This window comes from Podarcis pityusensis (genome assembly GCF_964106645.2).
Source record: "Podarcis pityusensis genome assembly, chromosome: 17".
In the NCBI taxonomy this organism is placed as follows: Eukaryota; Metazoa; Chordata; class Lepidosauria; order Squamata; family Lacertidae; genus Podarcis; species Podarcis pityusensis.
The window spans coordinates 27,604,226-27,632,003 of NC_138042.1; the positions used below are offsets into that span (position 1 = coordinate 27,604,226).

Sequence of the window (27,778 nt, forward strand, 5' to 3'; positions counted from 1 at the left end):
CCATGATCAACTCCCGCCCGGAAACCAATGTCCCCACTGTGGAAGGATATGTGGATCCAGAATTGGCCTCCACAGTCACTTACGGACTCACTTTTAAAATCGTGTTTATGGAAGACAATCTTACTCGGCTACGAGTGATTGCCAAAGAAGAAGAAGACACTCAGGAGATCTTCATTGCACCAGAAAGCTCTCAATTCTTCCTTGGCAGCTGTGTCTTGAATACAAGCTGAGGTTGCCAAGAAATAATCTTTATAGCTACAGCTTAAATTCATTTTGAATTCAAACAGTGTTTGCAAAGGAAGAACTGGGCATTAAGTAACCCTCCTTTTACATTTCAGTCTTCTGATGTCAGGTAACTGACACCTGGGCTGCTCCATCCACCTGTCAAAATGGTCCACAAAGGGTTGCTCACTTCTGGGTCCTTTAGTTGGATCCAATTCCTCATCCCTGACTTTGAACAATACAATATTGTTTTTCTTCCTTTGGTGGTGGGAGAATAATCCTTGAAGTGCACCACAACAAATAGGGAACCATTACTTACTAATACTGGAACATAGTAAGAGTCCTGGTTGATTAGGCCACAACAGTGGAGGCTGCTCCATCAACCTCAGTGCATCCTTAGCCAGGTCTGACCTACCTGCCTTCAGAATAACAACCAGTCCAGGAGGTGGTCCTGGCTGTCAGCTTCTTCCTTCTCCATCTCAGTGCTGCCCTTGTAGAACTCAGCAAGGAAGAGGATGGGGACAAAACTAGAAATAATTGTCTCTGCCTGTCATTGTCTCTGGGTCCACCAACTGTGCCATCTATAATCCTGGAGGTTTCTTCTTCTTCTGTTGTTCAAGTTACCTCACAACATCACCTGGTGGATCTTTCAACAAGGTCAGATATAATCACCATTGAGCTAGAATAAGCTTCCTTCTAGCAACGGTATTTCTGAAGAGAAAATGTTTCAGGTCAAGCATTAACTCCCAGAATTGGACCTCAGAAATATCATAGGGTTGTAATCTAGATTATTATAAGTATCAAATTCTGTGTGCAGAATATAAGGATGGATGAATCTGTAACTTTCAGTTTCTCTCCATTTCTCATTTTTCACACCAACATTTTAATTTTCCACATTTTTGAACCAGTTTGCAATCTTCCTTTTTTTAAAAAAAATCTATATAATTTTTCACAAAATGCCAGCATGATAGTGTGCTTCTCCTAATATAGACATTTTTGTGTATGCATTTTGGGCTAATAAATACATTTTTCTGCAAGTAATTTTCTCCAACACAACGTATTTTGTATATTTTTTCTATTAATATATGCATGTTTATGCACACTTTCCCTAATATACCCCGGTGGTTACACATTCTTTGGTTGGAGAAGAGCATTGGAAAATTTGAGGAAATGCAAATTTCAAAGGATAGCTGGATTCACAGATTGTATTGCGAAGTGCAAATCTGGCAGGTTCACATTGGAAACTGAACTGAATCAAATCTCTCCCCCAACCCTAGGAGCAAAAGTAGGATGTGATGTAGGATGCCCTAAGTTTTTAATGCCATGTCAGCCATGCCTTTTCTAGGTTTCTCATCCTTTTATCCTATTAATATTTGGGAATAATATTATTGCTATCACTTTCACATTTACTACATGGTTCACTGAGAATGTAGAGCAATTAGGAAAAGTGTGTCATAAATATTAAATAGTATAGACATGAAGCTTCGAGAGAGAGAGAGAGACAATCCCCATGTTTTCATGCAAAATGTAGTTGTAGATAATTAACAGGAGTTGCTGGGGAAAGAGACAGAATATTTGTGGCACGGTAGCATTCAGCTAAGCTTCAGTTAAGTATGGTGGGTTGTTGTTGTTTTTAAAAACAAAAAGGCAAATGTTAATTCATCTCATTTTAGAACACACAATTTATACATGACAACAGGGGGTACTCTTGGGAGTTATTGCGTGCTGAGGTCCCCCAAAACACCCTTACCCCAATAACTCACACATCACACATAATTTTTGTTTAAGGTTTTTGGCATAATTTTGGCCACAACTTTATTATCATACAAATTGTGAGTGGTTGCTTAGGCATTGGTTATGACTATCTGTCCCCCCCCACATTGGGGACAGCACTGGCTCCCGGATTCCAGCGAAAGCCAGTGTGGAGGAACAAGTTCAGGGATGACTGGAGCTGCGACACAGACCCTCAGCTTCTCCCTGCATGCTCCTAGGGGCTTACACGGCCCGAACCCGATTCCAGGGGTTTGGACGAAAGGATGGTAAGCCCCTGAATTCCTTTAACGGAATTCCCGTGCAGCAACAGCATTGGAGGGGCAGGCACAGCCAATCCATACCCCTCCACCAACCAATTTAAACCAATGCCTAACCGCCAACCTTACAAGTTGTGACGATTTGCTAAGCAGTAGGCAAAACCCAAAAGGCACACACTAATCAGCCAATTGGAAAAATTCCTACCAGGCCCCCGCACCAATGCGGACGACTCCATGACAGGCATAGCAAGGTCAAAGCGCAAGCCCCAACAAGGGAGGGCGGGTGGGTGATCCGATGTCCACAGTGAAAGAGAAAGTAGCTTGCTGTGGACCCTGCTTAAATATCCTCTGATCCCACCCCTAAATTTGCAACAACAAATTTTCCCCAGCAACATAAACACCAACCAGCACTAGGCCCCCTTCCTGCCTAGTCATTGCAGGGTGCTTTGTCCGGCCCCATCCGCAACACGTGCTCTCCTTTAGTGAGAACACGCTGTACCAATCTAGTGCCTTAACTGCCCACAATGTAAATTGCTTTAGTTGCATGCTAGAAGGTCTGAAAAGCAGCAGTTAAAACAGGATTTTTTTTGGTAGACCAGGTGTCAGCCAAACTGTATGTTACATTTGTCACAGTGTTTCTGAAGCATGATTAAATTGGTCATTTTTATGAACGAAGAAAAAGCAGCTCTGAGACCTTGTCCAGAACATGCTCCAGATCTGGACTGGTGTCCCACATTCAACATTCTTCTCAGAATCCCTTAGTGCATTTTAGGAGCATATAACAGGTGTGAGCAGAAAGCTGGCATCTCCCACTTCCATCTCACAATCTAGGTTTTTTTAAAAAAACATTCTGTACTGGAATCCTGGGGCTACAGTTTCTTCAAAATAAAAGTTACGAGTTCCAACAAACATTTTTAACAGCACAGGTAAAGTAACATGCAGTTTGGTCTTGTGTTAAATAAATTCTCTATGGCATCTGAATTGGCATTTGTTCAGATCAGTTAGACATATGACTTGTTACAGAACATATGCCATCAGAGTGCAGACACGGCAATTCCAAATATGTTTGTATCGCATCAAAAAGAACCCCATCTGCTATAAGTGGCACTGATGACTCCTTTCAGACCATGCCAAGAACCCACAAATGGCTGATGCTAGTGCTGAGAGGAAGTTCAGGTATTGGTGACTTCAAGGTTGGATTACTGCAATGTGCTCCATGTGTGCCAAAATGAGTTCACATGGCTTTTGTTGGAACAGGTGTTCAGAAGGATCAGAATGAAAACATTTATTATTACCGTTTTGCTCAGTTTAAATGTATTTAAGTTTACAGCGATACATGTTGGTTCTCAGAAGATGCCTTGATGCCTACAAAGTAGTCTTTGAAGTGGAAGCTGTACCACTTCGTATTCTCTCTGGATCCAGTTTTCCATGAAATATTTTAGAAGCTTTTCCTGACAAACTTGAACTTGATCTCTTACTGGGAGTGCTGCCCCATCCAGAAAAGGTTATCAACCTATTCCATGAACTTCAGTACCTCTAACCAGTGATACTGTCAACTTGCCTGGACTGCGTTTGTTTCTCCCAGTGCAAATGCCAAGCATCAAATCAGCACAGTGAAGTTGCTCGTGTGTTTATGCATGTCTGCACTCTCCCTAAATTGGAGGCTCCAAAAGCAGAGGACAAGCAAAGTTCCCTAATGACCCTGGATTCCTGCATAAAGACCTTCTTAAGCAATTGTGTACAGCAGCGAAACATGTATAGTGCATAATTGGAAGTTTCCCAAGCAACCTTCTGAACAGCAGAGGATTGATAAAATTGAGGACACTATGATTATATACACATTTACTCAACAAGTGCAGCAAGCAAGAAACTTCAACTTAAAAAAAAAAAAAAAAGATATGGCACAATACTATAGTTTCCATAGGTCTCCTGTTTGGAAGCCCTTCAAGTCTCTGACCAAATTTCAAATACAGATGCATATGTTTTCTTTGGTTTTGCTGTCTTTCAGCTATGTAATTAGCACAATCCTATATATTAGGGCTGTGCACTGGGACCCGTGTTCATAGTAAATTGAAAACACGAGTAGTGTTAAGATATATCTGTTTTATATTTATTATTTCATAAAATTTACACACTGCTTGATTGTTGTTGTTGTTGTTTTTTAAAAAACCCTTAATGCAATTTTAAAAAAGAACAAAACAACAAAATTACTATCAAAGCAGTTTTTTTTTTAAAAAAATGACTATTTAAAGCATTCAAAAAATGAAAGTAAACGACAGACTAAAAACAGATTAAAACACATGCCAATATTTGATGCATCTGGGTGGGCTTGTCTAAAGACACCTGTTTTTAGCAGGTGCCAAAAACAGTACAGTGAAGGTGCCTGGCTGATGTTGATAGGCAGGGAGTTCCAAAGTGTAGGCTTCTTAAAAATGGGGAATGAATATTACATGGCACCTGTAATCATGCTGCTTCTGCAGGGTAGGGAGGATCGTGTGTTGGAATACACCTCAGTCACTCATGCTTTCAATTTCCTTTTATATAATCGAAGCATAAGAAGATCCTGCTACATCAGTTTAATGGTCCATCTAGTCCAGAACGTTCTCACAGTGGCCATCCATATGCAGAAGCCTATGGCGGAAAGTGGGAATGGAGGTGTGACCTGTGGGAAGACCCTGCGGCACCTACAGGGCACCCTCCATTCCCATGTGTGCCTGTGGGCAGCATCTTGGAACTGTGAGGTCTCAGGAAAAGCCTTAGAGGCCTGTTCTTCTCCTGTTTTCTGGTTAGCCTAACTGATGCCATTTTGCTTCTGTAAAAAACTGCCCGCTTTAGAATTTAGAAGGGTGAGCCACAAATATGTGAAGACCAGATAACGTTGCCAGGTGAATTTCAGGAAAACCTGAAGGTTTTCCTGAGGGCAGGTTTTCCTGAGGGCAACTCTCCCCTTCAAGGTCTCCAAGCAAGGTGTCCTGTTTTGATCAGCGCAATGAACCTTGAAAGGGGGAAAGGGGATGCTCATAAAAAGTATGAACAAAGGCTATTTGGGATGGCTTCACCATCACACTGGTGAGAGTGGCTCGCCCGCTCTGTTTTATTCAGCTGAATAAACAAGTGATTATGGGGATCTCCTCTGTCTATGGCATTTATTGGCTTTTCTGGGACCAAGGCAGCTTGGGCCCAATTAGCGGACCCCAACAGAACCATCTGGTTAACAAAGGCCATCTTGTTGAGAAACTAGAAAATGTGGCTCATAGGCTTCAAAATGAATGAAGCACAGGTGAAGCCAAACATTCCCAGACTTGCTACAAAGAGGACCCAGTAATGGGATTGGCTTTGTCTCCATTTGGGACCCCACCTCTTCCTCCTTTTCTTTCCCATATCCCCTTAATTTCTTCATTCTGAAGGAACTCAGCACTCTCGCCAGCAGCCTGGAAGCCTACCAAGAAGACATCCATAACTCATGAGGCTCTTTAGTCACTGCAAAGCCACTCTTCATTTCTATTATATAGACTCAGTCCCCCAGCAGCATCTCGGCTCTCACATTTTAAAAAATGACTTGGCCAGCTAATTAGTACAGAAGATATTCATTCTTTCTTACAGGAAACTGAACTTTCTTTTGGCAGCATAGAAGTACACTTTGTTTCTGGGGTGCCTGCATTTTCAGCTTAAAATCAAGCCTTGCTTCATAGGTATTTTTTTAAAAAACAACAACCAACAACACACTTTTATGTTCATCTGTGAAAATGCTTCCCTCTCTCACATTTTTATGCACACAGTATCTTCTGCTTGTTTAAATTATAAGAAATGGAGAACTTCCACATTTCAGTCTTGCCTCTCCCCTTTGATGTTGCACATCATCTGTCCTCTTGCTTCCTGTTTTGTGTTTTAAAATGGTCTTCAAATATACAGGCTTGCATGGAATGTCATGCCAGTCATAGACTCTCCATGCTACCTGGTGCCATCTTCATTATGGAGAATGGCCACTGTTGAGATGGGTTGCAGCTTAGCAGGCAGAACATCTGCTTTGTATGCAGAAGTTAGATTCCATCCCTGGCATTCCCAGGTAGGACTAGGAAAGGCCCCCTCTCTGAAACCTGAATCGCAGGTCTTTTGTACCTGCAATTATTGTACATTGGGAACAGAGGCACTGCATTCTAAAGATGAAACTGAGTATTGCATATGTTTGTGTGTGTACTTAAAGAGACTGTCAGCCGCAAACTCCTCTCTCTCCAAAACAATTACCTGTCAGATCTTCAACACAACGAGCACTATTATCAAGGAAAATCCTAACAGCCTTTGCTAAACGATTGCTTCAAATTGCAGCATTTTGCTCACAGTTATGATTTATTTATTTCCAAACGGACGTCAGGAAGTAAGCAGCCTTCCGTGGTAATAACAATGTTTGGATTTATTGTCAGCAGACATTACCAAATAAATCTTATGGAGGGTGGATAGAGAAGAAAAGCAGGCAGTTATATCAGATTGTTCCCTTCTGGCATTGTCCTGATGTCTGGTGTGTTTACATTTTGGTTTTGGTGTTTTTTTTTTTAAAGATCTACATTTCTCTGCCTGGCTGAACACCTGCTTTCCCAGCTTCAGGATTATGTTTGTGATATATGTATTTTGCTAGTGCTGCCAAAAGTTAGAAAGAATCTATATTGGGCTACAGTACTTTGCTGTTGTTTCACATAGTTGCTTGATGGCCAGTTATAAAACACTAGCACCAGGGTTGTGCACTACATTCTGCAACCTGTATAAAATGATGCATACTAAACACACCTTGACATTCTGGACTCTTGTGTACAATTTATACGAGTTCTTCTAGTGAGGATGGTCAAAGTGATAAGCCATCCCATTCTCCCTCTTTTTTTGTATAATCTTTGTTATTACGGTAAGTTTTACAATGCACATTTAAATTCAAACATTAAACACCATCATCAACATTTAGTATTCCCTGAATCCTTAGATTCCCCTCCACCCTACCATTGTTACCATTGTCAATCTTTTTCAACTGCCTCACATATTTTCTCTATTTTTCTTATATAGCCCAATTTTTACCTTAGTTTTTAGTACATTACAAGCATTACTCAAATCCTGCCAAAGTTTTTAGTTGTTTACAGTGTTCCCTTAAGGACATTGTGAATTTTCCCCATTCCTTATTAAAGTTCCTCTCTTCTTGGTTTCTGATTTTCCCGGTTATTTTTGCCATTTCGGCATAGTCCATCATCTTCATCAGCCATTTGTCTCTGGTCAGGACTTTATTTTGTTTCCATCTCTGGGCCAGTAGTATCCGCACTACTGTCATTGCATGTATAAATAATTGTTTCTGCTGCTTTGGTATCTCTGCACCAAGCCAACTCATTCTCAGACCACTGGAAAATTCTTTTGGCATTAGATCCAATGTGAAAAATCCAAGAATAGGATCTCCTGCAGCCCCCCCCCCAATTTAAAAGTAGCTGTAGGGAAGAGATGATGGCAGCACCCACATATTGACACCAGACAAGCACCTTCGCTGTACTCTTTTTAGTGCCCCCTAAACACATTTTTGTTTAGACAAGCCAACCCAGATATCTAGAAAGTTGGCATGTGTTTTAATCAGTATTTCAGTGATAATTGATTTTAATTAATTTTCAAATGTTTTAAATAGCTGCTTTTAACTGTTTTTACTTATCTTTTTTTATTCTTTTTGTGAACTATGTTAAGGTTGTTAGGGGATTTTTTTACAGTCTAGTGGTATAAATTTTTTTGAAATAAATAAATGAAATGATGGCTGCAGGGGGAATAAACTCTTTCCATCAAGAAATTATCTCCCTTTAAGTTGCCAACTCCCTTTTGAAGCTGTTGTTTGCCCTGCAGAGGAGAATGTACAGCACTCTCAAGTGTATCTTGATGTTTTTTATCCATGGGACCAATAGCAGCTTCAGAGGAAGGTGATTTAAATTGGGAAATCATTGCCATAGAAAATGTTGAAGTCACAACAACAAAACCAACCAAGTCTCCCCTAGCACCATGGTTCCGAAAGTCTGTTTTTTAAAAGCAGAAAGTCTTGCTCTTGCAATTCCTACCTCTCATCTTTATTGAGCCTGAGATTCAGCAGACATTGCTCACAAAACTCCACATCATGAAAGGGCACTTCCAAACTGTTGCTATTTTCAGATGGGATTCCATCATATACTGGCAAATCCAGCGTGTTCAATAAAGTCTGATTTGGAGCTCTTGCACAACAAGCATGCTTCCCCCAACTCCTAACTACTGGGCTTCTTGCAACCAGGAAAGCAATGGGAAAATGCACCGGAAAGTGTGGGGTAACATTTGCTGGATGCAATTTCATCTGACCTTATAGCAAACAAATCAGAATGAATGTCCAGCAGATAGTCAGAATCATCTAGTCTCCCTGAAAACAAATCAGGATGAATACTCTATAAACAGTTTGTCTATAAGTGGTCCATGACTATGGAGTTGCTTTGAAAAGCAAAATTAAGATATTTTTGGCTTTAAAAGGGGGTTAGATGAATTCAGTGGCTCCTGGACACCAAGATGCTATCTTCAATATATGCTAAAGAGGAAGTATACACAGGGAGCCCTATGAGGCCTCAGCCTCTGGTAACAGGACACTCATGAAGCGTTTGGCAGCAGTCCTGTATCTCAGCGACTCATATCTGCCCATATGAGCACGCAAAACAGCAGAGTAAATGAAAGCTTGGCTGTGGAAGTATGTAGCATCGCTAATTTTACTGCTATACGTCAAATCAAAACGAATCAAAACAAATCATAATAAAGAAAATAACAACAGTGTGAGGAGCAGCTCAGACAGACATCCTGTCTGTCCAGGAGACAGAACAAAAAGCAGAAATACAAAAGCACAGAGAACGGAAGTGCTGTGTCTCAGTTTCCATTCTCACACTTCCAGAGGAATGATATGTAAACAGTGTGGATCACAAGATCCAACAGCAATGGGAGAATGAATAATACTAACATGCCCCACCACTACTCCTGACACACACACACACACACAATGGTTACTTGATGCTTTGCTACATAAGCAAGTCTAGTGCAAATAAATGGGGACCCCATTAAGGCACCTCTGAGAGCTTGGAGTTACTTCCTGTACTATGGTCTGTTGCACAGGTTAAGCAGAGGACTTGACCTCTAGCTATACATTCCATTAAAATTGGCGGTACAGTGGTACCTAAGGTTAAGTACTTAATTCGTTCCGGAGGTCCTTTCTTAACCTGAAACTGTTCTTAACCTGAAGCACCACTTTAGCTAATGGAGTCTCCTGCTGCTGCCGCGCCGCCACAGCACAATTTCTGTTCTCATCCTAAAGCAAAGTTCTTAACCTGAAGCACTATTTCTGGGTTAGCAGAGTCCATAACCTGAAGCATATGTAACCCAAGGTACCACTGTACTTATGAAAAATGTGTTGTGGATCGAGCTGCAAGACAAGCTGATACTAACTAGTAATAAATAACACCATCACATCTGATGACCCCCATCCTATGCTCCGAAACTCACACACAGATGCACAAATTTTTTATCCATTTTAAAAGCATAGCGGTCAGTAAGAGCTGAGCTACATGACCAGTGGAATCTTCTGATGCCTTGATTCTGGACTTTACCATTAAAGACTTCAGCTGGGGGAAGGATGGACTGAATTAGGGCTATACCATGACAAAAACAAACAAGACACCCAGTCACATTTTACCTGAAAAACTGCCACAGTGGACAGAAACCTAGCCTAGAATCTTTTTGCATGTCCAGAGGGTTTCATTTACACAAGTGAGCATTGATTAATGCCTTCAGATCCTCATCTGCATTCTGAGTTGGCACACTCAACAACAGCTACACCTAAAGAGTCTGCTGTTTGTGGCGCTTGGTAGAAAAGGAATCTTCCTCTCAGGCTGTACTCCTGCAACCACATACATTTCTTCTAACTGTGACTCACAGCGCTGGGGTAATTTGTGCGACTACAGTTATGGAAATATTGTGATATATGCCTCTTTCCCCTTCCTGTGTCCTATATATTTCTCAGGGAGATATCCGAACCAATTGCCAAGCACACCAGTCCTTGTTCAATTGACACCTCTGCTCTGCTCCAGGCACCCCATAGCACAAGGAAGCCAATTTAATAGAAATGCTCTCAGCTCGTTTCCATGGAATATGCCGCCCCACTGCAAAACTTGTAACAGCTATACATTACTGCTCCACCTAGCCCTGGATCTACATTTTCTCTCTCTCTGATTATATTTCAAAGATAGCTTTCACTGCTGTCACCTTCAAGCAACCTTACTAAGTTCTTGTCAGGAGCTGCCAGCCTCAAAGGAAGAAAGGTCTGCTCCCTGGATGTCAGCTCAAATCAGCATGCTGTCAGAGAGCTGGTGAGTGGGGCTGAGATGCAAAAGTCACAGCACTGCCCTTTGCCTCCTTTCTCCTGGCTGGTTCAGCCTTCCTGAACCTGGCACCCTTCAGATGATCCTGGACTACAACTCCCATCATCTCTACCCCTTGGCCATGCTGGCTGGGGCAGATGGGAATTGTAGTCCCTCCTAAATCTGCAAGGCTGGAGAAAGACTAGACTACACCAATGCAGGAAGCATTTCAGGACTTGTACCTGCACTGTATGGGAAGTGCTTCCCACACACATGCAATTCTAGCCTATTGATATTGCATACCTTTCAACATTTCTCCAATGAAAATAGGGACATCCTATTCAACAACAACAAAAATTTTGTTATTTATATCCCACCCATCTGACTGGGTGGGACTTGGGTGGTGCTGTGGTCTAAACCACAGAGCCTAGGGCTTATCAGCGGTTTGAATCCCCATGACAGGGTGAGCTCCTGTTGCTGGGTCCCAGCTCCTACCAACCTAGTAGTTCAAAAGCACTTCAAGTACAAGTAGATAAATAGGTACCACCCTGGCAGGAAGGTAAACAGCATTTCCGTGCACTGCTCTGGTTCTCCAGAAGTGGCATAGTCATGCTGGCCACATGACCCGGAAGCTGTCTGCGGACAAATGCCGGCTCCTCGGCCTATAGAGCGAGACGAGCGCACAACCTCGGAGTCATCTGCGACTGGACCTAACTGTCAGGGGTCTCTTTACCTTTACCTATTCAACAACAACAACATTTTTGTTATTTATAGCCTACCCATCTGACTGAGTTGCCTCAGCCACTCTGGGGAGCTTCTAACACATATAAAAACATTTTAGGACATTAAACATTAAGAAACTTCCCCATACAGGGCTGTCTTCAGATGTCTTCTAAAGGTTTTATAGTTACTTATCTCCTTGGCTTCAGGATCACATAACTCCATACCCTCCAACATTTCTCCAATGTATATACGGACATCCTAAGGAAAAGTAGGACATTCCAGGATCAAATCAGAAACCAGGATGGCTTCTTTAAATCCAGGACTTCCCCTGGAAAATAGGGACACTTGGAGGGTCTGATATTGTCACTTGGGCTCTGCTTATCATCCCATCATCCAGAGCACATAAGAGCAAGGCCTGCAGCAGCTGAGAAGTTTGTGAATGAGTTCCTGGAAGAGGTGGGGCGATGCATCTCATTAATTGAAATGTAATCCTCACCAGTTAACTGCAGAGATTTTGGCTGCACACCCATTTTATTCCAGAATCAATGGAGACAGAGTATTTGTTTTTTTCTACATAGCCCACACACAATCTATCAATTGCTTATATTTCGTCCCTGCAAAGAACTTAATGAGAAAGTGGTTTATTCCAAAAATAAAGCTCATTGCAAATTGAATCTGCATCGCTCCACAGTATGCCCTTTTGAAAACAGATTTAGGCAGGACTGGCAATGGGGGTTGTATTCATACATGCCCAGTGATGCTGTACCAAAATCGCAAGTGCTACTTCTTCATTCACCTGCGGCATGTGTAGGGAGGAAAAGTTACAGATAATCTAATCCCAGAGAGGGTTTTTAAAAGCTTTACAAGTAACCACACCTATCCTTGTGAATGGCAGGATCTATAATTAATCTAGATTGAAAACACCATGTTGAGGACAAGCATGAACAATTCTGGATTGAGAGGGGAAACTGCATTCTGTGCTATTAACAGGTTAGTGTGTACACAGCTTTGGAAATACCACTTGCTGAGGCTGAATTGTTAGGAGATGCTGTTTATCTGTGCTGATCTGCTTGCCTTTTAATATAATGCAGTGACCTAATTCAACATTTTTGTTATTTCTATTGACAGTCTCTCTCTCCCCACTCACCTCCACCCCCGGCCAAGCTAATTTGTAAGCCTCATATTGGCTGGAGAGGTGAAGAACAATGCAATGTTCCAACTAGATTTTACAAGCTTCTGCAGACACATACCCATCTGGACAGTTGATGGGGACAGAGTGTCACCAACACTAAATTCTGGTGCTTAAAACCTTGTGTTGACTGCCTATACGCTACTAGGTCAAGTTCAAGACACTTGGATTAATTTACAAGGCCTGTGATGACTTGGGACTAGGATAGCTCAAGGACTACCTGATCCCTTGCAACTCTGAGGTCTTCAAGGAAGTCACTGTTAATGACTCAGATGCACAACTCATATCCATCAGAAGCCATGCTTCATTCAGTATTGTGAGCCCAGTTTTGTTGAACTTCCTTCCAGCTGAGGTCAGATAGGCCCACTCCCCCTGTTGAACTTCTAGCTCTTACTGAAGGCTCTCCCCCCCCACCCTATTCTAGCAGGTTTTCGAACTGAATTCTGATTTTGTAGGTTTTAGCTCATTTTCAGTCTTATTGTATTGGGTCCCTTGTACACTGCTCAGGGATGACTGTCACTAAGCAGAATACAAATTGTTGAAATAAATAAATCACTATATGGAGTGGGAGATTTCAGAAAAGAATTAAAAATGGAGGAGTATAATCTTCTTAACTGTTGCTAACTTCCCCAAGCATGGAGTTTTTATTTGAGACCATCACTCTAATTCTTTCTTGACCTCTGTCCTTAAATTATCATGATTATATTTAGCCAGTTTTTGTCTACATCTATCTGTCTATCTATCTATATCTATCTATCTATTTTTCTATCTATCATCTATCTATCATTTATCGTCTATCTATTTTATATCTTTATACATTCACACACCCAAAATAGCTTATAGGGGAATTTTTTCCCTGGGCACTTTATCATATGTTTTGTTAACATTTAATTCCACCCTTTCTGATTTTGTTAAATTAATTTCATATCTCAACAGCTTGCTAAATTCATCAATCAAACTCATGACATTTCCCCCAAAAAATCAGGATGTTTGACAAATAATGCATCATCAGCATAGAGATTAACTGTCTGCGGTAATGGCTCAATGGAGAGCACAAACAACCAGGGTGATGAGGGTCAACCTTGTTAAGCATCAACTTAAGTCACAGGTGACTAACCTTCAAATCTGCTGGATTCCAAACTCCTATCAGCTCCAGCCAACATGGCCAATAGTCAGAGATGATAGGATCTGCAGTCAAGCATCATGGGGGACCCCATTCCTAGGCTTATTCCCTGGCATGTATAATTGAAAAGCAGCTCAGATAGCACAGCTTGGAAATATATCCTTTTAACACTATCAAGCAGAGGTGGAGAACCTCAGGATTGTGGGCCAAATATGGCCCTCCAAGTCTCTCCATCTGGTCCTTGAAACTCTCCCCAGGCCATGCCCCTCAGTTTCAGGAACTGGCAGGATGAGGAAGAGTGGGGGGAGCCACCCACCCACAAGCCCCCCAGGGACAGCACAGAAGATGACTGATGGATCCTAGTAGTGGGACACTGAAGAGCAGTCAGCAGAAGGGACAAGCTGGGAGGTGCTAGAAACGGGAGGTGTGAGCAATTAAGAGGGGTCAGGAGGAGGGTCTTCCAGAACAGGATGAGAGGCTGAGAGTCACAGTCTGAGTGCAGACTCAGATAGAGAGGAGTCACAGAGTGGCCCCGCTACCCACCAGCAGGACAGTCCCGGTCCTTCTGACTTGCCTCCCCCTCTGAGACCCTGATCAGAGTCCTGCACATTACTGAGCAACAGGCCAGACAGGCCCAGAGAAGGAGCTCGCCACTAGATGCAACCTTTGTCTTCTTGGGAGGGATCCAAACAGAAAGACTAGAGGAAGAAGGGTGGAACTACAGTGGTACCTCTGGTTATGAACTTAATTCGTTCTGGAGGTCCGTTCTTAACCTGAAGCCGTTCTTAACCTGAGGTGCCACTTTAGCTAACGGAGTCTCCCACTGCTGCCATGCAGCCAGCACACAATTTCTGTTCTTATCCTGAGGTAAAGTTATTAACCCGAGGTGCTACTTCCGGGTTAGCGGAGTCTGTAACCCAAAGTGTTTGTAACCTGAGGTGTTTGTAACCCGAGGTACCACTGTAGTGGCCAGTTTCAGCAACCTCTCAGCTAGAGTAAGGTGAACCATAGTGTTATTATTTTCTGTTAATGAAGAGCTAATTGTGTCCTGTGCCTGCCATGTGTGTGCCTGCCCTGTGGTTGACCAGTCTCCTTGACCCTCAGTGACCCTCATGAGCACCCTGAGTGTAATGTGTCCTTGAACTCTGACCATGCCTTTTGCTTATCTAGATGGCTGGTGCAGATGGATGTTTGAGTAGGTGTAGAAACTACCCTACTTTGCCCCTCCCACTTTTGCCTCTGGCCTTGCCCACCCCTGAAATGTGGTCCTCTAAAGGTTGCTCAGAAAGGAATGTGGTCCTGCAGCCAAAACATTGGGAAACCTGCTGTAGATAGCTGTAGCAAGTCAGGGTTGGCAGTGCTCAGTGAAACATCTCATTAGCACAACTCTGTAAGGCAGTCCCTTATATTATGGTTCTGTTCTTGCTCCCCAGCCTAACTCAGCAGTGTGGCTTATGTCCTCAAATCACCCCATTTGCAGAGGAAGGTCGCAACTCTTTTTTCAGAGTCCACTTCTGTGTCCATTAACAAGCAACCTGACTGCTTGATTCAAGGTAGGAAGGGCCAGAAAGCAGCTCAGTTCCTAAGTTCCTAATCATAGTTCCAGCTCCTTGATGCCTTGCTCTGAGTGGTACAGTGCAGAGCACATGTCAAGTGATGCTCTGCCCCTGGATGATATATGGACAGAAGGTAGCAAATAGAGGGATGACCTGGAAGACTCAAGAGGGAGCAAATTAAGCACTAGCCTTGTGAGAGAAGCAGTGTGGACAATTTCAATGCAAATTATGCTGTACTTTATGAATGTGAATGCATTTTTCTAGGTTATAAATGCACCATTAGGAGTAGAAATATCCTTACAGCACAATAACTTTTATTATTCAACAACTGCAGGCCTATTTTAATAGCTTTATAAGTTCATAGCTGTACCACTGACTCTTCTGGGGTATTAAGTTGCTCTGTAGTCCTGGAGGACAAGAACTGCAAGGAGTCAGCTAAAGTGTGTTGACAATTCTGGAGAAAAGCAACCATGTTAGGACATCATCCTTTGGAGCTAAGAGGGTAATGGTGTGGTGTTTTTCTAATGGGCTACACAGGAGGAAAAGATGGCTTGGGTGGCAAGGGTGCAGTGAAAGAAGTTAAAATTGCATCTTAAATTATGTTGATGACCTGATGGCTGAAAAGCAGGAAGTAAATATACCCAACAAATAAATAGACATTTTTCAGTGGTGCAGCTGCCAATGGGGAATCCAGATAATTGCTTGTATAAAGTAAGGATGGGAAATTCATGGCCCTCCAGATGTTGTTGGACTCCAATTCCCATTAGCCCCAGTCAGCAAGGCCAATTGCCAGGGATGATGGGAACTGTAGTCCAGAAACATCTGGTGAGTCAAAGGTCCCATGTTTTAGAACGCTGGCACAGTAGAGAGAGGATGAAATTTAGCACAGTCCATTCCCTCATATGCACGCAGTGAATGTTTTACGGGGAGGTGGCATAAAAAAAAAATTGATCACTTACAGCAGCTGTCTAAAGTGGCACAGTCTCATCATGTTATTTCTGACACATGGTGGAAATATACAGAAAACAGCAGTGCTACAATTAAATGAATACAATATAAATTCATTTCTTTCAAAAAGATATGGGGGCAGTTTTTACCACATTAGCTGTGTCCAAGAATTGAAGCTCACTAACTTTGTCCATAATATCTCAGTGGACATAACTGAGAATTAAGCTTTCCCCAGTCTGTACAGTCCCATTCTGGGTTCCACTGAATAGCAATTGACAAAGAGACAAAACCCAGGAACTGACTTCTACAGGTATAACTTCTAACAGGTGCTGTGTTAAATACGGTCAATGGTATTACATGTTTGCGTTATCCTGGGCCTCATGTGGAACTCAAGACCAGAGCTGGCCCAAGACCATCAGCTAAGAATCACAAAATGGCAGACTTCTGACAAGTGGGAACTGCTTCCCCTCTGGGTCTATTTCAAAACAATTTGACATGAGATGGACCACAATGTGTCACAAGCAGAGAGCAGGAGCAAATAAGAAACACTGCATCAATTAAACGGCAGAGCCAAGGGTTCCAGGTAACGAATTCAGACTCTGCAGCAAGGGTGAGCACACATCTGTCCAGGTAATGGACTCCAACTCTCATCAGCCTGAGCCAACATAGCCAATGCTTATGGAGTATGGGAGCTGTAGTTCAGCCATATCTGGAGGGCCAGAGGTCTCTCCCCCACTCTGCAAGAAAAGCCCCTCCACACATCCTGGGTCAATACCCAATGTGACTTAGAGGGGAAATGCACCTAATCAGTCTTACTCAAAGAACACCTTCCATTTTACCTTCCACCTGCCAAGTAACATCCTATCTCTATCTGTCCCTTAGTTCAGTTCCAAAACATTCATTTATCAGTAATGTATTGATGAGATGTTTATACAGGTAGCAGCAGGCTTTCACAACTTATAACCTATCAAGCTGAATGCAACCCATCTTGTAGAGACATTAAAGCCTAGAAGGTATAGCAACCTGGTAAAGATTATGATGCCTCTACCTGGGACTGCAAATAAAAGGGGAGGAACTGCAAGCTACAATGCATGAGTACCAGTGGGCTCCATTCCATTTCCTGGAACTCAAGCTGTAGTCTCGTCAATAGTACAAATTCTGCTTAAGTGCACTGTCCCTCCTTTAAAACGCCTTTGTTGAGAACCACCCAGCAGCTGAATCTTGGGCTATAGCTTTGTCATGCTGAAGTCAAAGTTAAAACAATTGATGGCATTTCAAAAATGGTAAAGACGGCGAACATCATGTGGGAAGAGAGCTTGCAGAGAGCTTACAATTGCAGAGAGTGGGTTACAGAGGTCTCACACTCCTAAACCATAGTGGAAAAACTCTCTCTCTCTCTCTCTCTCTCTCTCTCTCTCTCTCACACACACACACACACACACACACTGCCCCAGGCCATTTTAATTACCTGCATCCAAATTCTATACATGTTTACTTTGCAAGTATGTCTGACTGAGTTAAATGGGGCTCACTTCCCAAGTAAATAAGTATAGGATTGCTTTCTCAGGCTACAATACTATACACACTTGAGTGGGAGTATGCCTGAGTAGATACATAGAGGGTTGTATTGGTATGGCAACATATGAGCGTCTTTTCACCAAAGCCAGATTAAATGTATTTCCATCAGAAGTGTTAAATGGCAGATGGAGAGGTATCCCTTATCAAAATATCTGTGTATGCTCTCAGGACGTCGACTGCATGAGACATATTTTATTGCATAGTGGACAATATGATCAAGCTAGGGAACTATTGATTAAACCACTGTTGGCAAATTGGCCGGGTCAGTCTGAAGCCTACTATATCAAATATCTTTTGGACGACAAGTCCAGTGATATCACAGTGGCCATGGCAAAGTTTCTTTCAGTAGTCATACAAATCAAAGATCAACATACCCATGACTAAACAAATAACGCTTCGGTCTCCCTTCCCTGGGGGGTCGTCTGTATGAATCTGTATTTTATTCTGAATCCATATTGTGTTGGACCACAATAAAGATTTATATTATATTATATTATATTATATTATATTATATTATATTATATTGGTATGGTGTCTGTATGCCCTGGTTCTCCATCTAGATAGAAGAAGAAAAACCCACAACAGCTTCATCACTCTCTGAATTGCCTTTTTAGATGCAAGACTATTACCTGCAGTGAGCTAAATGAAGAGGAAAATGTAAGTTGTTACAGAGTGAAAGAAGATGGTGCCAACATTCATCACCTTTCCATGGACTTAAGACAGATGAGTCACATCCCTGACCTCTGATCTTAAATAGGAAGCAAAGTAACATGGGAATTTCTCCAAAATCCATGATTGGGCAATGCCAGCCAAAATGCCAAAAAATCCAAAGGCCTGGCTTAGTGGCCTAGGACCTGGGAGACCAGTGATCAAATCCCCACTCAGCCATGAAGCTCATAGGTTAACCTTTGGTCAGTCAGTGCCTCTCAACCTAACCTACCTCATAGGGGTGTTGTGAGGATAAAATGAGGAGGTGGTTAAGTGTGTTTGCCACTGAGCTCCTCAGAGGAAAGGTGAGATATAAATGCAAGAACAGAATGTGGCAGATCTTTGAGTTTTCCAGAAAACTTCATCCATCATGATGTTACATAAATCAAGGGATGGGAGAAAGAGAGGGAGGATGGCGGGGGGGTGGGTGGGTGGGGTGGGATAAAAAGATGCCTTGAAGTTGCTTAGCTGAGTTAGACTTATGTAGTGCCTTGAATGTTGAAAAGTGTATATAAATAAACAAATAATAGTTTAACATCTCAAATATGACTGTTCATCTCACCCACCTCTGGGTTTTTGTGTATGTGTGTGTGGGTGTTATTCAGGAATAAATGTGTGTATTTATCTGCAGCATGCATATGTTTGCAAGAATGAGAGAGAATAAGAATGAGACTGAAGAATGCATCTACTCAAGCATTAAATGATCTGAAAGAAGTGGAGTAGTCACCACTGAGAACGTCGAGTTTTTTAACAGCTTCATGAGCTTTAAAACCACACAAGTCTCTCTCTATAACGCACAGATGTTCAGGGTAAAGTTAAAACAAAACGGATCTCTCTCTGCGCCTGGGTGCTTAGATTTGGTGGGTATCCATCTGGATTCATCTCTGAGAACAAGCAAAGTCTCTAGGCAGAAGCTTATGAGTGAATTAAAAGTTCATTTAGCATGAATTACAAAAACGTGGAACCAGGTGGGGAACATCTGCCGGCCTGATCCCAAGCGCCTTTGCCAAGTGGAGCTACTCTCTCAGTGGGAAGAAAACGGGGAAGGAAGACAAGAAACCCAGAATAGCAAACGCTCACGCGCAAGTGAGCTCTCTTTGATGAAAGACGGTTTTGTTGTAGTGTTGTTATTTTTTTGAACGCGGAAGTGTTGGGACCGTCTCTGCATAAAGCAGTACTGTACTGTAGTTACCAGGTGCGCTGTCCGTGGTGCTGAAATATCAAACTGTTCGTTGTGCTGAAATTCGCAAACTGAAGCAGAACTTCCATTGGAACCGCCCCCCTTCCCCTTTCGGAAGCTCTTAAATATGTATAGTGGCTCCGGGCCATTTCCCCTCCTCCCCTCCCCTTCATCACTTTCCCCGGTACAGAGGCGAGACCCTAGGCATCCCTTTCTCTCTCCCCTCCCCAACGCCCCCCACCCCACAAACCCTCCACCCGCACCTACCAGGCTCTTTCTAGGGAACTCGTTGAGCACGATGCTGATTACAGGGATGTGCAGCGCGGTGGCGACGAAGTCCATCTCCAGCATCTCGCTTCTGCTCTGCGGGAAGGCGAGGATGGCCGAGACCCCTTGCACCACGACGGTGTGGCAGATGCTTTGCAGGAAGGAGACCGGGTCGTTGCTCCACGAGGCGCTGGGCGAAGAGAAGGGGAAGAGAGGTAGATCGCCCAGCCCCGCTTCGATGGCCATCACGACCTCCAGGGACAGGTTGTAAGGCAGAAGCCCCTTGACACGGTTGAGGGTCTCCACCGCCGACAGCAGCGCCTCCCGGGGCAGCAGCGGAGGGAGTCCCTCGTCGCCACTCCCGTTGCCCATGTGTGCCCTGCTCCTCAAGCCGGTTCCCGCTCGCCACCTCCCTGGAGACCCTCCGGACCCCTTCCACTCGGCCGCCCTAGGCGCCTGAGGCTCGGCTTGGGGTCCGGCTGCCGCCTCTCGCCCTCCTTCTCTTCCGAGCGCAATGCCATGGTGCGGTCCTGGTCCCCAGGCGTCCGCGCCGGCGGGGGAAGTGGCAGCCCAGGGCTGCAGGTGCGCCGCGCCGATCCTCACCGTGTGCCCGATCCGCTTGAGGATTTGGCAGGGCTGCGGGTGGCAGGAGGAAACGGGCACCCTGGCCAGCACCAGGGCGCAGGGCGGCAGCAGCAAAAGGCACACCCTGCTCAGGAGCCACCACACGCTCAGTCTCCACATCACGGGAGAAGAGCCCGGTGCCCTGCGCGCAAGGAGAAGCCCCCTTCTCCCCCGCTGGCTTGGCACCTCAGCCGCCGCCTCCTCCTGCGACGCTAGGCGCTCCTCTCCCAGCCCCTCGCCTTCCGCCAGCCATACAACTCGGACGGCTCGCCAGTAGCTCCGGGCGCCTTGCGGGCTCCTAAAGTCCACATCAGCCAGGGCGGGGAGAACACCGACGGGCAGCCGCCGCCTCCCGTCGGCGGAGGCTTCGGATCCCCGCCTCGAAAGGGAGACCTTCCGCTGGCCGCTCTCGTCGTCCTCCTCGCGCCTTCCACCCAACCCGACGACGCGCCCCAGGGCTTAGCAGGGGAGTCGCGAGAGCCACTCCATCCCGGGCGGATCGCCGCAGCCCTTCGGGGCGATCCGTTCTGGCGCCATGGCTTGCGTCTGCTAGGAGGGAACAAGCGGGGAAGCCAGATCTACAGATCGCCACGGAGGGAAGCAGACTCGGGATCCCAGCCTCCAGATCTGCCTCATCTCCCTTCGGTCACTTTGCTTCTCCTTCTTTTCTCCACTCCTTCCTTCCTTCCTTCCTTCCTTCCTTCCTTCCTTCCTTCCTTCCTTTCCTCCCTTGTTTCTTCTTCTTCTTCTTCTTCTTCTTCTTCTTCTTCTTCTTCTTCTTCTTCTTCTTCTTCTTCTTCTTCCCTCTCTTTCCCCCTCTCCAAGGCGCTTCCCCTTCCCGCTTTGGAGGATCTTGCGAAGAGGAGACCAAAGTTGCCCGGCGCGGAGGCTGAAGCCAGAGGCAGCCGCTCTCGCCGCTCTCCGCTTGTCCGAAGTGGCTCCAGTCGGTCGCTTGGCTGCGCTAAACTCCCACCGACTGGCTGCCTGGCTGCCGAAGACGGCTTTGGGGGAGGCGAGCAGGTAGCGCCCCGAGCGGGACAAGCTCCCCGCGAGGGATGTTGGGGGTTGTAGTCAACCCAGCCCGGGTGCTGGGAAGCGCCCACAGCTCCAGGGCTTGGAGGAAAAAACGCCTTGGCGTCATCGGAGCCATAATTTAGAAGGCTGCTTCCCCTCCTCCTCCTCTCCCCATCGTCACAGATTGTCTAATATTTGATGAGCTAGAAAAGAGCTGGAAATCACCAAGAAGGATGGGGCACACCCCTATTTCCCAAATAATTTCCTGGAACGTCTACCCAGTGTTCCCTGCACTGGTTGGTAGTGGCTCTCCAGGATTTCACACAGAGCAGTGAACCAGGGAATTGCATGGAAAGCAGATGCTTAGATAGATAGATGATAGATAGATTTGTAGAGTTGGAAGAGACCACGAGGGTCATCTGGTTCCTTGCAATGCAGGAATCTTTCTACTGAAATACAGCAATCATACCCTTCAGCTATGGGTTGCTCTCCCCACAGCTGCATGACAGCTGCATGACAGCTGCATGACAGGTAGAAAATCAACAGGTGCACTGTTCCCTCCATAAAAAGAAGGGATGGGGAAAATCCACTCATCAAACGAATATAAAAATAACCTAACTGAAGATCTGACTGAAGACTTATCAATTCTAGAATTCTGTTGTCACACTGGTTGGCCTGTGCGAAGCACATGGGATCATAAGAGTTTGAAGTCCAAGACCCTACAATGCAGGAAATTGCAGCTGTGCTATGACCTTAGTGTTATTAGCACCATGCTCTAACCAACTGAGCATGAGCACAAGAGCTTCCCAGTGAGAAGATCCAGTGAGAGCCCCTGTGGTGTAGTGGTTAGAGCAGAGGTTTTCAACCTTTTCAAGTCTATGGCTCACTTGGCCAACTGCATTCTTTCCTTGGCACCCCTGTGGGGCTCAGAAGCCCAGTTATGTCACCCCTTGCCTGCAGAGCTGGCAGCCTCGCAACTTTTTTCAAACACCCTCCCTTGTGGAGGGTTCCCTCAGCCTCCTCTCCCCTCTCCTTTCCTTGGGAGTCCTTTAGGCAGCTGCAGCTTCTTCCCCTGGTCTCTGAGCACACCCCGCCCCCCGCCCCACAAAGAGAGATGCCTCCTCACACTGCCCCTCAGGGCATTGAGAAGCAGCTGTGATCAGCCCCAGAGCTTATAGCCAGGGTTGCTGCAACAAACAGCTCTACAAGCCTTTGGGAGGCAGAGACACAAGAGGGCATCAGAAGAGGGAGGGAAGGAAAGAAAGAAAGAAAGAAAGAAAGAAAGAAAGAAAGAAAGAAGAGTTTGGATTTGATATCCCGCTTTATCACTACCCGAAGGAGTCTCAAAGAGGCTAACATTCTCCTTTCCCTTCCTCCCTCCCAACAAACACTCTGTGAGATGAGTGGGGCTGAGAGACTTCAAAGAAGTGTGACTAGCCCAAGGTCACCCAGCAGCTGCATGTGGAGGAGCGGGGAAGCGTACCCGGTTCACCAGATTACGAGACTACAGCTCTTAACCACTACACCACACTGGCAGAAAGAAAGAAAGAAAGAAAGAGAGAAAGAAAGAAAGAAAGAAAGAAAGAGGCCACTGGTTGAAAATACTGGGTTAGAGTACTTGGGAAAGCAGGGGTCTGGTCCCCACTTGGCTGCAAACCTCATTTGGTGACCTTAGGCAAATCACTGTCTCTTGGCCCAACCTACTTCACAGGATTGTTGTGAGGATAAAATGGAGAATAGAGAACTGCTTATGTCATATTAAGTGTCTTGGAGGAAAGGTGGAATATAAACTAAGTACAGTCATACCTTGGGTTAAAGTAGCTTCAGGTTGAGCGTTTTCAGGTTGTGCTCCGCGGTGACCCGGAAGTAACGGAATGGGTTACTTCTGGGTTTCGCCACTCGCGCATGCGCAGATGCTAAAAATGACGTCACGTGCATGCACAGAAGTGGTGAATCGTGACCCGCGCATGCACAGACGCAGGTTGCGTTCTGCTCAGGATGCGAATGGGGCTCTAGAACAGATCCCGTTCGCATCCAGAGGTACCACTGTAAATAAGAGCGCCAGCACCTACAGTAGTATTTCTGGAAACAGGGGCAGACTTTGGTAATCTTTCGCAGTATGGTACCCTGTGTGGGGCCAAATTTTGGTGGCCCCAAATGGATCTTCTCAGTTAAGGATCTTCTCCTTGGCTCGGACCCTGTGTAATGGAACTGCCCACACCGCCCTAGATCCAGTGCTGCTGAAAATGTGCCTCTGATACTGAAAATGATGCCGCAGAATCATGACAAGTAGCATTTTAGAGAAAAGGTGTTTAAGGCATGCTGAACATTTCTGAAATTATGCAGAGCATGGAGAAAGAGGTTAAAGTCTCTCTCTCACTCTCTCCTTCTCCCTCCCTCTCTGTTGGGGACATCCAGTGAAGCTGAAGGTTGGAAGGTTTAGGATGGACAAAATAAAATATTTCTTGACACAGCACATAGTTAAACTATGCAATTCGCCCCCCCCCCAAAGATGTAGTGATGGCCACAATTTGGATGGTTTTAAAAAACGTTTAGACAAGTTCTTGGGGCATAAGGCTACCAATGTCTGCTAGCTCTCATTCCAGAGCCAAAGGATATCAGTTGCTGTTCAGGTCCTGCATGGAGGCTTAGCCACTGTGAGAAAAAGATGCTGGATTAGTGTTGTTGTTGTTGTTGTTGTTGTTGTTGTTGTTGTTGTTGTTATTATTATTATTATTATTATTATTATTATCATCATGATTATTAGTCTATATCACCCTTCACCCTTCACAGAGCAGTTTACAATATAAAAACATGACGATGTACACCATAATAACAAACAAAAACACCAGCAACAGTTTAAAAGGCAATAGATTGCTTAATTGGCCAATATTTATAGGTTATCTTTAAAATCTGTCATATTAAGAGTTGTTTTAAAAGAAAAGTGTGAAATCATTTTTGTGTCATTTGCATGACCATCTTATTTTTGAGATATTAGTAAATATGGACATGTGTGCAGTGTTTGTTTCTTGGATTTTTCCAATGGCATAATGTTTTGGGTGATCGTTTAGCTAAGTATATATTTCTATGGAAATATATGTGTGTTATAAGGGCGTCAATATAGTGATTTTATTAGTCGATTTGAGGTTTGTGAAGGCGATTCTCGGAAAATAAAATATAGTATTTTCCTACACAGCTGCTGTTATTGTTTTCCTGATTGCTTTTGCAGCTGGCTTGATCTCACTTGTTATTTCCAATCTTGCTTCATATCTTACATCTTATAAACATTGGAACTGATCCCTGAGTACAGAGCAACCTCTCAACATATCATTTGTTCATAAATTTATTCATTCCAATGTATCAGCAGTCCTGCCATATGCTTAGAAACCTCCCAGGGCAGCCAAACCCCAATTAAAAAACATAAAATTGAATCCATATAATATAAGAAAATCAATTTGGCATGTAAACACCATCAATAACAATTACAAATCCCCCCAAAACCAGCAGCAGGCTCCAATAAAAGACCTCACACCTGGAATAAAATTCACCTTTCTTGTAATGCTCACATCACAAGAACAATATGGATCTAGCTGAATTTTTTAAAATGACAAAACAAGCTGATGTGCTTATATCTCTCTTGGGAGGCAGTTCCATAATCAAGACCGCCAAAGTCTTTGTGGGCCAGCCTAAGATCTACCAATGCTGAAACTTAGAGCAAGGCCTTGTATGATGACTTCCATGCATTAGTTGTTTCAGACAGGAGAAGGCATTCCCTGATGTATCCTGGGGTGAAGCTGATTAGGACTTCAAAGGCCAAAAACACCACTCTGAATTGTGCCTGGAAGCTCATTGGTGCTTTCATGCCCGCCCACCTAAGTATTCAAAATATGACTTCACAATTGCAGTCTGAAGTGGTACAACCTCAGTCTACCACTTCATCTGCTATTTTGAACAATTGCCTCCCCCACTGTAGACACAGTCCACAATGTATAGCAGGCCCCTTTCTACTATCTGAAGAGACTTTACTGGGGTGGGGGGTAGAAGAGGACGAAGAGAAGGGAAACACCAGGTCCATGAGATTGGCTTCTGCTCATGTGACACAGAATATGATTCACATTGTTGATGTATACCTGGTGACATTTAATGTTCTTGACATTGTTCCTTGCCTTTCTGCAATATACCATTTATTCATGCATTTGTTCCATTTATCAGCCAGCCAATAAGAATGATTCTTTGGGCAGCATACACAACAAAACAGATTACAAATCACATTTCCAATAAAGCACGACTCAATAAAGCAGCAAATAAAACAAATCTAACAACAGGACAACCATTCCAAACAGAGATCATGAGAGTCCAACATCAGACCAATGATCAGTCAAATACAGCAAACTAAAAGGACACATTCCAAAGAGTTAAAACAACCATGACCAAACCCCAGTAAAACAAAGTTGTGGTTGTTGTTTTTATATTTTGAAAGCCCTGGGAAAATGAAAGAAAAATGATTTTCCTAGCACTCAAAATATATTTAGGTAGGCTCCAGGTGGGTCTCTCTGGAGTGGGCATTTTGCAATCGGGTACAACTGAAAAGAATTTTTCAAGATGGTCTACAATGATGAACCGACAAAATGCAAATGAACAATCAAAATAATGATAAATGGATCTGAAACTAATGCAACATGTAGTTAATTTATGAGCTTCATTGCCACATCATATGGTGTTGGTCCAGCACACTCTTCTCATACTCTATGAGAATGGCTGGTTTGTGGTAGCTGAATCACACAGGGGAAGAGCTTCAGTGTACATCTATTTGAGTCAGGTCTGCCTGTGAGCAGAGAGGCAGACCTAGGGTCCTTTGCACCCTAGGCAAGGAGCTGGATCAGCCCAATGGCAAGAAAAAACCCACTTTAACACAATATGACTATCAGAAGTTACTAAATTTTATGTGATCCAAGTATTCAAAATGTCCAGAGTGAGGGCAAGGTGAGGAGGAAGGGTGAAAAATAAATAAATAAAAACTCAAATGGCCATGGTGAGAGAAGGATGAAAAGCTTATTCCATGTTTGATCTCGCCGTGATAATGGTGGCACATTGTTATACACATATACTGTACATTGTACACTGCATAGTCTCATACCCAATAAAAATAGGGATGTCCTATTCAATAATAATAATAATAATAATAATAATAATAATAATTTCACTATTTGTACCCCACCCATCTGACTGGGTTGCTGTAGCCACTCTGGACCATTTCCAACATATCTAAAAACATAATAAAACATTAAAAATTAAAACGTCCCTATACAGGGCTGTCTTCAGATGTCTTCTAAAGGTTGTATAGTTGCTTATCTCGCATAACTCCATTCCCTTCAACATTTCTCTGATGAAAACAGAGATGTCCTAAGGAAAAGCGGTACATTCCAGGATCAAATCAGAAACCAGGATGGCTTCTGTAAATCTGGGTCTGCCCCTGGAAAATAGGGACACTTGGAGGGTCTGTAGGTGATTTTTGCACACCCACCCACCAGTTGTGCACCCCTGGTGGGGTCTGTTTTGCCAACCTCTAGGTATGCCTCTGCCTGAGAGTCCACTGCACAGCCAATGCAATCATCTGACATAGCAGCTTGGATTTGGATTTCCTTTGAATCACCAGCCAGCCAAGCTGTGTATTCTGATTTGATCTGACTGAGAGCAATTTGGCCTGGCCTGTGACTGCCTACGAAGCGCCATTCTTTTCTATTGATGGCACACAATGTTCATTAGGACAAACGAACCAGGGTAGCGGAGAGAAACCTGACGAAAGTAACCACAAAGGAACTTTAGCACTGCCAATAAAACGTGCAAGTCATTATATTCATCATCCCCAAATTGCCCACGTGGGCATTAGCTGGGTTACTTCGTGCAAGGAACATCATTGTTTCCACACCAATTAATGCATTTCAAAGGCGGAGGAAACAGGAACTATGTAATAAGGGAAGAGCAAAAGAGAAAATAAAACAAATCATTAGACTGAGATCATGTGGCATGATCAAAATATACGATAGCATGGGGCCCTTTAAAGGTTTATTGCTATTTGTTTGGAAAGACATCCCACACAAATCCTTATAGTGCCTCACATATTAAGTCGTGTTCTCCCCTGTATTTCTCCTCTGATTTTAGATGGGTTTTAGGTTCTTCCTTGGGACAATCTTAATGAATATCTCTGTAGTTTCTGGCCATATCCATATTATGGATTTAAACT

General features: G+C 43.9%; 1 protein-coding gene across 1 annotated transcript in view; it reads right to left on the reverse strand.

Annotated features, from left to right (window-relative positions):
- Window positions 1-22,606, reverse strand: part of GRIN3A (glutamate ionotropic receptor NMDA type subunit 3A) — a 105,574-nt gene extending 82,968 nt beyond the window's left edge. The window contains 3 exon segments of the mRNA XM_080986699.1: window positions 19,897-20,313; window positions 20,316-20,456; window positions 20,458-22,606. Coding sequence (XP_080842825.1) covers window positions 19,897-20,313; window positions 20,316-20,456; window positions 20,458-20,640 — 741 coding nt within the window. The 5' untranslated portion in view covers window positions 20,641-22,606.
- Window positions 22,607-27,778: the final 5,172 nt, after the last annotated feature.